We start from the raw sequence: 11,056 nt of genomic DNA on the forward strand, positions 1-11,056 counted from the left end.
ATAGAGCTCTGTGGCATATTAGAAATGACTGAAGTGTTAGGCCAGAGAGATAGTTTGAAGGACTGGAGTGCTCGCTTTGCATGTACAAAGTTCAGGTACAATCCCCAGCACCACATAGTCCCTTAAGCATTCACTGAGAGTGTCCCTGAAGCACAAAGCCAGAGATAGACCCTGAGTATTGCCAGTGTGGCCCAGTCGCATGCCCTCCCCACAAAAAAAAAAAATTGCTGGAGTGTGTACTATGTTGAAAATATGTACGTAAAATAAATGAGAAAAAACAAACACAAAATATTCTGTCCACATGGACCACTGACAGGTCTAACTTGTATTTGTGAAGTCAAAGAGGCACAGATTGAATGTAAGTTTGCTACCTACCATCTTTTGTTGAGGTTTCTTCACTGCTAAGAGATGATAGTGATTTATAGCTTTGTTCTAGCTATACAATAACAGTGCATTGAATGTGCAAGGAGGAAATGCAAGCTGCAGTCATGACAAACACAATTTCCTGACCTCTAACTTCAGGGGGAGTTGATGGCTGTGGTTTGCGGGAACTTTTATCTCAGTGCATTTCACACCACACCTACCACCACAGCCAACATAATGGAATTTCTAGCTTTACAGGAAAAGCTCTCAACCCTGTGGGTCATGTCTTGGCCATGTGTTTCCACCATTTCCGGCCCAGAGTGAGAATTGCAGGAGCTGAACTCTGTTAATCAGTGAGACCACAGAAACCAGGAGCAGAACCTGTACGACCAGGGCTGTGAAGGTTTAGACTAAGGTGATGTGATGGGAGATGGGTAGCCATAGTCCCGAGAGGAACCTAAGGCACAGGTGAGGTGATTGTTACCTGTTACAGGTGCTGCTCAAGACTGCACTTGGCAGCTTCATCTCAGACTATGCTCTGTACTGTGGACCAAATGAGTCCCTAGACCATCTTAGTTGGACCAATGAGTTGTGTACCAACTGAAATGATCCCTGACCTACCCATTATTTTTTTCTTGGCCAGAAGACCAAGGATCCACATTTGAAAAACAGTGCTGGTTTAGCATCAACACATCAGCAGTTTTTCAAGATGGTGGAAAACAGGCCTAAGCTCCTGTGAAATAGAACATTTCTTCTGACTTCTGAGATGCAGATCCAAGCTGGGCTGTGACCACCAGGAAGCCGGGACTCCGAAGCCTGAAGAGTCGGGAAGGCCCATCAGGCTGGTGAGCTGGAGCTGGTCACACTGCAGACCTGGTTTGGGCTCCTCTTGCCTCCTGCACACCAGTGTTCCCCTGGCTCGGGCTGGCCCCGCAACCCAGTGAGATGCTGGATGAAGCATCCGTGTCTGTGTCTGTCTCACACGACTGTCAAAGAGGGTGAAATCGATTTGAGGTTCCAGACCAAGAGTCAGGGCTCGGCGGCACAGCAAAGCGCATGCCAGCGCATCACTAGCTCCTTGGGCTTGTTGAGCATCTCATTCCAGTGCTCCAGCTCTCGGCCTCGGGCGTACATGTAGGGACCCACCACCACCCTGCCCAGTGGGTGGCTCTCTGCAAAGGGGAAAAGACCGTTATTCTCCAGGGCACAGAAGTCACATTGCACCTCTATATTCCCCACTCTCTCTCACCCAGGGAAGAGGGAGCAAGTCCTCTCTCTCCCAAGCATGAGCTGACAGTCATCCGAAGTGGTCCTGAATTTGCATTCTGGATAAAGGGGCTTGGGTGGAGAGTCTGCATTTTGGGGGGCACAACTCTGACCCTCAGCCTCCTGACACGCAGCATGCCTCAAGTCAAAGAGATGGGGGAGGCAGGGGACTCTCCAGAAAGCTCTCCTCTGCCAGCCCCCTTAGGGACTCAGCAGGAAGGTTCGAGGGCTTGCCCCTGCCGTGGGCCATGGAGGGGATGACTTGTCAGCTCTGTTCCACGAGACAAGCTGACCATGGCTCTGCCTTCTCAGGCAGGGACAGTGGACCCAAGGTGGGGGGCAAATGTGGCGTCACTGGCTGGGCAACTCACCCAGGAGCCTAAACTTGTGTAAAAGCACCTCAGGATAGTAGATAGATGGGACAGATAGATTGCTCCATAGCTGGAAGCCTGCCTCATGAGCAAAGGGGAGAAGGCAGCTGGAATAGAGAAGGGATTGCTAAGAAAAAGATGGCTGGAAGAATCGGTCGGGATGGGAGATGTGTGCAGAAAGTGGATAAAGGATCAAATATGGTAACCTCTCAGAGTCTGTATTGCAAACCATAATGCCCAGAAGTAGAGAGAGATTATGGGGAATCATGTCTGCCATGGAGGCAGGGGGAGGGTGGGAAAGGGGGGGTATACCGGGGATATTGGTGGTGGGGAGTGTGCACTGGTGGAGGGATGGGTGTTTGATCATTGTGTGATTGTAACCCAAACACGAAAGCTTGTAACTATCTCACGGTGATTCAATAAAATTTTTAAAAAGTTAAATAAATAAAAATGAAAGGAGGGAAACATTGCAGGGAAGATATGGCCTCACAGCCACAGGTCACTTAGCTGCCCCCAACCTCATACCCACTGTCAGTCACTTGGGAAACTTGCCCAAGAGTGAGTCCCAGGGTTCTTCCTTTCAGGGGTCATGACAGTGGAACAGAGATGAAGCTGGGTGAGTGCCCCCGCTCTCCTTGGGCAAGTCGCTTAGAGTATCTTCGAGCCTGGCCACGCAGGTTCCCTTAGGAACATGGCCAGTGTTGACCGTGTTCCCAAGCAGAACCCCGGCCCCCAAGACCATGCTGCCTGCATGCTCAGCTTCTTCTTTACCAGCTCTTGCAACAGCCCAGCAATGGGCCACAGCCTTACCGGCTTCCTCAGTGCCCTGCAGCACCATCAGGCTGAGGCTGGCGGTGTCCAGCTCATCGGGGTGGACCCCGAAGCTGAAGGTCTCCATGTAAACAGGGTCGGCAGAGCCCAGCACGGTCGATGTCCTCTTGCACTTGACAAATTTGTTGTGGTTCAACAGAGACACCTTGACAAACACACCTGAGGACCAGTGGAAAGGGTGCCTGGAAGAGGTGGGCCGGGCCCGGTACCCCACCAAGGGAGGCCACCAGACTGTGTATCAGGAACCCGGGACTTAGTGCCAGGGCATCCGGAAGGGAATCACAAGAGGAAGGGGACAGATGGGTAGATGTCTGAGAGTTGAGGAGACATCTAGCCCCTCCTCTGCCTTCCTCTGCCCATCCCAAGTCTGAGCCTGGTTTTACCATAGCCCGGTCCCCTCTACAGCACATTGAACACTTCCCCTTCTGAAGACCAAGTTTGTAGGGGGCAGGGTTCCTGCAGGTTGGGATCCACAGTGGAAGGCTGAATGAATGTCAGCTTCCTGAGTCAGAGCCCCCTGGCTGGGGGAGACGAGTGGGTGACCTGAGGGGGACACGGGTTCCCAGAGGCCCGAGGAAGCAGCACTCTAGGCTGCTTGCCACGGGGAAGGCCTTGTTACTCAGGCAAGGGTCAGCCTATCCCATGCACCTCCTTTTTTGGGGGCAGGAAGGTAGGGGGTTTCGCTTGGGGTATGAGGACTCCTTCGCAGAGGGTATTGTTAAAGACCCAAGAAGCTGCCGTGGGAAGAGGGAAGGCCTTGATGGAGGCCAGGGGTACAGCCTTGGCTTCAACCTCCGGCCATCTCCCACACAGCTCTCTGGAACAGGACGCCTGAGGAATGAGCGCTTTGTCACTCATTGTCACTCACTCTGGGCCCTCGACCAGTAGCCTCTGGATAGCTGGGACTCAGGGTCCCAGCCCTTGGCTCACAGGGCAAAACACACCGAGGGGGAAACTTACTGGCAAAGCTCACATCTTCCTGGAGCTGGAGGCCCTGGGCGCGCAGCACGACCACGGTGAGGCGGTTCAGGCTGTTGCTGTAGCTGAGGCAGAACTGCAAGTCGCCCAGCTCTGAGGGAGCCTGGAAGGGTGAGACGAATAGACCCTAGTCAGTCTGGGTGCTGGACGGCCCCTTCCTCCTGCTCCCAGCTGTCAGGCATGGACCAACTCCTCACCCCATTGTCAACCATAGTCAACCCACCACCTGAGGGAATGAAGTCAGCAAAGCCAATGGGCTTCACAGCAGTGAGGACTAGAACTCCAGGGCTTAACCCAGGGGAACGGGGGCAGCCAAGGGCTACTCTGAAGGACTTCTGGGTGGAAGAATAGGGGTAAATATTTTCCTGGGCTGGCCCATTTCTGTTCAAGGAGTCACTTTTCATATCTACCAGACCTAGATGGGAATTCAGAGGTGCATGTGTATGGGGTGGTGGGGGTGGGGAGTGAAGGGGAGTGGGGATGATGTGGGTGGTCATACCCGAGTGTGCTCAGGACATACTCCTGGCTCAGGGATCCCTCTTGGCAGGGCTTAGGATCGAGCCAGTGTTGGCCATGTGCAAGGCATTCACCTCAGTCCCTGTACTATCTCTCAAATCCCAAAGTTCAGTTTTTGAGGTTACTCCAGGACAAAGGGGCTTCTAGAGCCTCAGAGAGGCGTCATTCTCCCACACTTGGTTATCCTTCATGGCCCCCACCAGGCCCACACTCTGAGTCACACTTGCACATATGGTGGCCCTGGGTCAGTGGGTGGCAGCATCTGATGACCCTGACCTCACCTCCAGGCTCTCAGGTTCCAGGTCTCTGCAGATGATGCGTGGACAGCCAGCAGCCAGGGTCTCGTTCTTGAGGGGACACAGCACGTGGCCCAGGAGCTGCTGCTTTCTCTGCCTGTCCATGTGGTACACCGAGAACCTCAGCACCCGCTGTGCGATGCTTCTGCTGGAAACCTGGTGGGCAAGGATGGTCCAGGCGGGGGTGAGCCATGGGTAGGGATGAGGATGGAGTGGTGTGGTGCATTGTCTGAACCCAGGAGCTTTTGCAAGGGTTCATCTCAACCAGAGACCTGCACACACAAACCAGCCTTCTCTGGGTCCTTCTCACACTGGACTCAGTATGTGCCAGAACTGGAGCATCCTGGAGCCACTCGCAGTGTGGTCTTAGGTCTGCGTCTGCCAACCCTCCCCTCCCCTGACCCTGTTAGAAAGGCAGGACCTTGTATCTCATCCCAGACCATGAGAAGAAATTCCCAGGTAGACAGGACACCCAAGGCAGTAGTGTGCACATAAAAGTGTGAGAGGCAGAGCTGGAGAGATAGTACAGTGGGGAAGGTGGTGCTTGCCTTGCATGTGGCTGACTGGTTCAATCCCTGGCACCCCATATGGTCCCCCGAGCTCTGCCGGGAGTGATCCTTGGGTGTATCCTGAGCATCACTGGGTGTGACACAAGAACAAAATCAAAAAACAAGCTTCCTTGCCACAAGTGGAAAGGTGGGGGAGGGCAGTTCAGATAGAAAAAGGACCAGCAAGACAATGACAGTTGAAGATGAACTGAGGGGCTGGAGCAATAGCACAGCGGGTAGGGCATTTGCCTTGCACGCGACCAACCCGAGTTCAATTCGCAGCTTCCCATATGGTCCCTCGAGCACCGCCAGGAGTAATTTTTGAGTGCAAGGCCAGGAATAACCCCTGAGCATCAGCGGGTGAGACCCCCCCCCCCCAAAAAAAGGAAATGAACTGAGATGAACTGAGTGTCTGGACAAGAACTGAGTGCTGAGTGGAGGTAAATGGACATACATGATAACCTCTCAGTATTTATATTGTAAACCAAAATGCACCAAAGGAGAGCGGGAGGGAGGAAGGGGGAGAGAGAGAAAGAGAAAGAGAGAGAGAGAGATGCCATAAAGAAAAGAAGAACAGTGCGTGCCATAGAGACAGGGTGGACTGGGGGAGGGGGAGAGAAAACTCGGAGCATTATCCCTGCTAGCACAGAGAGAAGGGGATAGTCGGCACAGTCTCTGCTCCCTGCCTGGAGGTCAGAGCACAGCAGACCCTGATGTCCCAGAGACCGAATCACCCAACCACCGAACCTGGAAGAGGAAGCGCTGGTCGAAGTGCGGGTTGCTGGGCTCGCCCGTGGCCTTGGACTGGAGGAAGCGTCTCTCGTCTGGCAGCAGGTGGAGCTTCACTAGGGTGCCGCAGGACTCGGAGGGGGCTTGCAGCCGCTGTGCCTTCATCAGGCCCACCAACAGCCTCTCGGCTTCCTGATGGTACTCCAGGGAGAACCACAGCCGTCCCAGGCAGCCTTCGGGGAAGTCTGACTCGCTCTGGTCCTCTGGGACTTTGGACAGCTCTGAGTTGATGGTCCCCACCACACACGGGTCTCCTAGGAAACAGGACAGAGAAGATGGAAGGAGGCAGCAGGCTTTGGGCTCCCCCACTCCCCTGCCTGTCTCATCTCACTGAGCCATTAGGCCGTTCACTGACTCTCCTGCACCCACCCACTTGCTCACTCTCTGTTCCAGAGTGAACACTCCCTTCCCTATTGTATTTCTCCCAAGGCTGCTTGGCAGCACCAAGCCACTGCACTGCTTCTTCCCCGGGGCCCTGTGAAGTCCACAGAAGTCATCTGGCCTCTGACCCTTGTGATCAAATCCCCTCCCCAGAATTCAGGGCCCAGCACCCAACCTGGCCATTTTCGGTGGCCCAGCTGGTCACTGGGAGCTTCCCAAGAAGGTCTGTTTGGAAGTTTTCCAAGCAAAGCAGTAGGCCGCCAAAAATTGTGTGACCACATGCCAGCCCTCCAGATCTACCAAGCGCTTCTCCTGGAGCCTCTCCTGCACACTGGGGTTCCATCCCTGCTGGGGTGCTTCTGCCCTAGGCTAGCCTTCCAAATCTCAATCTGTGTAAGACGGGCTGGAAATGCCTCACAAACAGAGGCAGAGGGTGGTCTAAATACAGTCGGGCTAGGAGCTATAGGGCTAGGAGCTACCCGGCCCAGCTTGGGGGCAAGCAGGCACCCCATGGAAACCCAGGTCCTGCTGAGAGTCACACAGCTGGGTGGCAGCTCTGCACCCTGGCAGTGCACCCAACCCCAGTCGGGGCCTGTGGGGAAGACTCACCAGGTTTGCTGCTCCAGGTGTGGGGCAGGAGCTCTGAGGCCTGGCAGGGGTCTGCGGGGGCCTTGGCCCATTCTCCACTGTGCAGGGGCACCCAGTCTTGGCCTTGGAAGGATGGGGCCACCACAAAGGGCACCGATGGTGGTCTGTCCAGAGCCAGAGAGACAACATGGAGGTGGCTGCTGAGGCACCATGCTGCTCAGGCAAACAGCTTCAGAAAGCTCAGCTCGGAGAGGATGAATACAGGATGGAGGAGGAAATGCCAGAGGGATCCCGGGAGAGGATAGAATACCACTTTTCTTCTCTCTCTCTCTCTCTCTCTCTCTCTCTCTCTCTCTCAGCTTTTTTGGTTCACACTTGGTGATACTCAGGGTTTAATTCTGACTCTGCACACAGGAGTTACTCCTGGCATTGCTCAGGGGACCATATGGGATGCTGGGGATCGAACCTGGGTAGACTGAATGCAAGACAAATGCCCTACCTGCTGTACTATCACTCCAGCTCCAGAACACCATTTTCTGAGCCCACACCAGGTCACACGCGCACACACACACACACACACACACACACACATACACACATACACACATGCATGCATGCTGGTGCACAGAGACGCATGCATACAGACATACACACATGTACCATCACACACAGGCACACACACCCAGGCACACAGTCATAAACTTGCACACGCAGGCACACATAGAAGCCAGCAGCAGGAGGGAGCTGGAGAAGGAGCACTTGTCTGGAGCCAGCCTGCTGGGCTCTGTGCCTAGTTGCCACTTACTCATTTTGTTGTCTGAGCCTGGTACTTGCTAAGGTTCCTGGAACCCAGAATTCTGCAGATGCCAGTGGGCTTCCTAAAGCCTGCGCCGCCTTGGGTTCTGTGTGAAGGTGCCTGGAGTTTCCATGTGATCGCTGCCAGAAGGTGCTGGCCTGGACAGGGCGCTCAGAGACATCTTTCCCTCCCCTACCCCTCCAAGGGAATGCTGTGGAGAGGGTCTTAAGCAAGGCTGTGAGTTTGCTCAGGTCCCACACCTGGCCTCACCTGCTTGTTTGGGTTCTGGCCCTTGGCGGACAGAGCTTGTCCTCCTGGATACTAGGCACAGCTGTGGCCCCTGGCAGCTCCTCATAGATGAAAGTGGCGCGAAGCCTCTTCCAGAGATAGCAGCTCATCCCAATCAGGAGTAGAATTAGCAGTCCTCCGGCGAAAGCCCCGATCACCAGGGCCACCAGCTCTGGGGGCCAAGACCACCAGGTCTGAGAGGTCTGGGGAAGCCACTCCCCTCCCCACCCCAGCCTGCTCCCTTCCCTGCTTTGGACCCCAGGAGTGGCAAGGAATCAGGCTTCTGTTGGGGAGGGGCTGCTGCAGGCTGGGCTCTGCGGGCACTCAGAGGAAAAGCGATTTCCTGTGGCATCTGTGAACCAGGGCAGAGCCTATTTGTTGACGAGGGACTTGGGATTCTGGCTGAAACAAGTCTTGACCATCTGAGCAGACATTTCCCAGCCCCTTCAACCCCTTGGCTTCCTGTTCAGGCCTGAAGGGGAGCCCAGATGTGGGCAGGGTTAGGAGGTGGTGAACTAGCCTGCACCCAGAGCCTTGTATTCACGGTGCTGAAACCCCAGAGGCTGGGATTCTCCAAGTTTCTCCAAAACCTGCCCGCAGGATCGCTCTGGACAGGGGGTGAGGGCGAAGGGGCATGAGCAGGAGTGAGAAGCCCAGAGTCTGCACTTACATCCCCAGGTTTGTTAGAGCCTCAGTGACTCCTGCCCAGGGGCTGTGGCGGGAGCCAGCCACCCTGGCGGGACAGAGAAGGTGCGTCTGGTGCGGGTTTGGACCAAGAGCGCTGGCTGGCGAGGAGAGACCCCCACATTCTCTGACTCCTCTGCAAGGGGCTGGCTTCCCTTTCCACGCCGCCCCTGGTACCTCTCTAGGAGTCGGATGCAGGGCTGGGGCTGGGGCTGCGGACGCAGGGGAGCTCTGCAACCCTGGGGAGGGGCAGAGGGGCACTTACCCTCCATGGGGCTGCCCGGCTGGCCCAACCTGTGCGCCGTGGTTCCGAGTCTCGCTGCGCCCGCTCGGCAGAGCCGCCTTTAAAGCGCCGTCGGGCGGGCGCGAGGGGCGGTCCCTGGTCGCGCGTCGGTACCGGGCGGCGGCAGCAGCAGCAGCACCGAGAGTCGGGGACCGCAGCTCCGCCCGGGCGGGGAAAACCAGGCGCTCCTGGACACTGCAGGGCACCCGGCAGGGCGGGGCGCGCGAGGCTCCCGGAACGCTGGGAACCCGGTGGACTGCAAGGGCCCTCCACGCCGGTCTCCAGGACCAGTTCCACTACTGACCCTTGTCACTGGCCGCCGGAACCAGCAAGGTGCCGGCCGGGATGCATGTCCACTTTGCGCAGACCAAGTCGTCTGCGCCAGGTCCTGCTGCGGGGACAATCCCTGGGTCCCCAGTCTTAGCGCTTCGTCCAGGGGTCTTCATCTCCAGCGCTGCCCACCTGAGCAGGTGCCCCACGCCCCATCCCCAGGCAGTGGGTCTGTGCCTGGTTGGTTGGTAGGATTGCGTTTGGGACCCACACAGGAGGTGATCAGGGGCTACTCTGGGTGTGGGCCCGGCTGTGGCCACCGCGCCATAGAATCTTATGACATGGGGAACAACCCACCCCACCCCCACCCCTGCCATGCCTCCACCAGCCCTTTGCAGGGATCCTGCACGCACAGCCCGAACTCCGGATCTTTGCACCCTCTCCCCAGCAACCCCAACAGGTGAAGGAGTGTGGGGAGAGCAGGCCCTGTGGGCCAGTGCTGCAGCTCCACGCACTGTTGCGGGTGGGTGGGTGACAGGGCTCCTCCCAGATTATGTCTTTGAGGGGGCGTTAGAGCAGCTGTTGGAGGAGGTAGGGGCCACAGCAATTGAATTTAACATTAACGGCTCTTTGAACAGAGCGGGCCTGGCCGGTTACTATAGTGGTTGTTAGTAGACCCCAGGCTGCCCCTATCCAGCTAGCCGAAGGGGCTCTTCAGGCTCTCTCCCAGGGAGCAGGCACACTCTAAAGAGCCTGCAGAGTGTGTGGGTGGCAGGCTGGTACGGCATCTGAGAGCTCAGAGCCCCTGTCACCTATGGTGGTCTGTCTGATTTACAACCTTGAAGGTTGTGTGTGTGTGAGTGTGTGTGTGGCAGGGGGGTGGAGTGGGCAGGGGATTCTTCTCCTCTGATGGTGGTCAGTGTGCCAGCAATGCATCTGCCTGAGACCTGGATGAGCTGGTGAGTCAGCCTGGGTTGCCCCTGCCTAGCAGGGAAGGTGTGGAAATCTTGGGTCACCCCCTGCACGGAGACAGTGGGCCACTCTCTGGTATAGGGTGATAAGGAGGTAGGGCCCCACCCCTTCTTACAGGGAAACAGTCTTGCCTAGTGGGTCTCTCTCCCTAGAGTTCTGAAGCACTGTTAGGAGCTGGAGGGGAGTGGGATGTCTCAGGCAGAGTGTCTGGAGAATCCAGATTCTGAGACAGTGTCAGGAAATGGGTCTCTCAACCCTCCCATCTTCCCTCAGGAAGTCGCCATTAGTTTCTTTTCTTATTCTCAGGACCAGTACCTTGATGTGTGCCCAAGCCAGAGGGCAGGAGACAGGCAGGCCCAAGAACTGTGTTTCTCTGGAGGCTGAGGGACTCCATCTCTAGTCTTTTCCAGCTTTTAGAAATCGTCTGGAAGTTAACCCCTTCTCTGCTGATGGTTTCCAGGACCATGACCAGGATTTTCTAATCTCTCCAAATCCCCTTCAACCTCACACCCATTTCCCGCCCCCCCCCCCCACCTCTTATAAGGTTCCTTAGAATTACATGAGGCCTATTCAGATAATCCAGGATGATCTCATCTCAGGAGCCTTAATCACCTTTGGCCATGCAGGGTTCTGGGTTCTGGGAAATTAGGATGGGTTTCTTTGGAGTCACTATTAAACTGAGCACAATGTTCTCCGGGGGAGACAGTTTGCATCCACTGTCTTCCTGCTGCTGGAGTTCTCAGTGTATCCCATGGCTGGGAGCAGACTGTAGCAAGCCCCATGTAAGCTCTTTGTGATCCCCTCTGAAATGCCGAAGCACACATACACACACATAC

General features: G+C 55.9%; 1 protein-coding gene across 1 annotated transcript; it reads right to left on the reverse strand.

Annotated features, from left to right (window-relative positions):
* Positions 1-1,392: 1,392 nt before the first annotated feature.
* SYT15B (synaptotagmin 15B) lies at positions 1,393-10,686 on the reverse strand. The gene is made up of 8 exons (XM_056130433.1): positions 10,536-10,686; positions 7,994-8,183; positions 6,949-7,091; positions 5,917-6,212; positions 4,607-4,777; positions 3,792-3,912; positions 2,811-2,990; positions 1,393-1,535 (listed from the first exon to the last, which is right to left on the reverse strand). Exons 1-8 carry the CDS (start codon positions 10,684-10,686, stop codon positions 1,393-1,395), a joined length of 1,395 nt encoding a protein of 464 aa, XP_055986408.1.
* Between the last annotated feature and the right edge of the window lie 370 nt (positions 10,687-11,056).

This window comes from Sorex fumeus, unplaced genomic scaffold (assembly GCF_029834395.1).
Source record: "Sorex fumeus unplaced genomic scaffold, SorFum_2.1 ptg000078l, whole genome shotgun sequence".
Lineage (NCBI taxonomy): Eukaryota > Metazoa > Chordata > Mammalia > Eulipotyphla > Soricidae > Sorex > Sorex fumeus.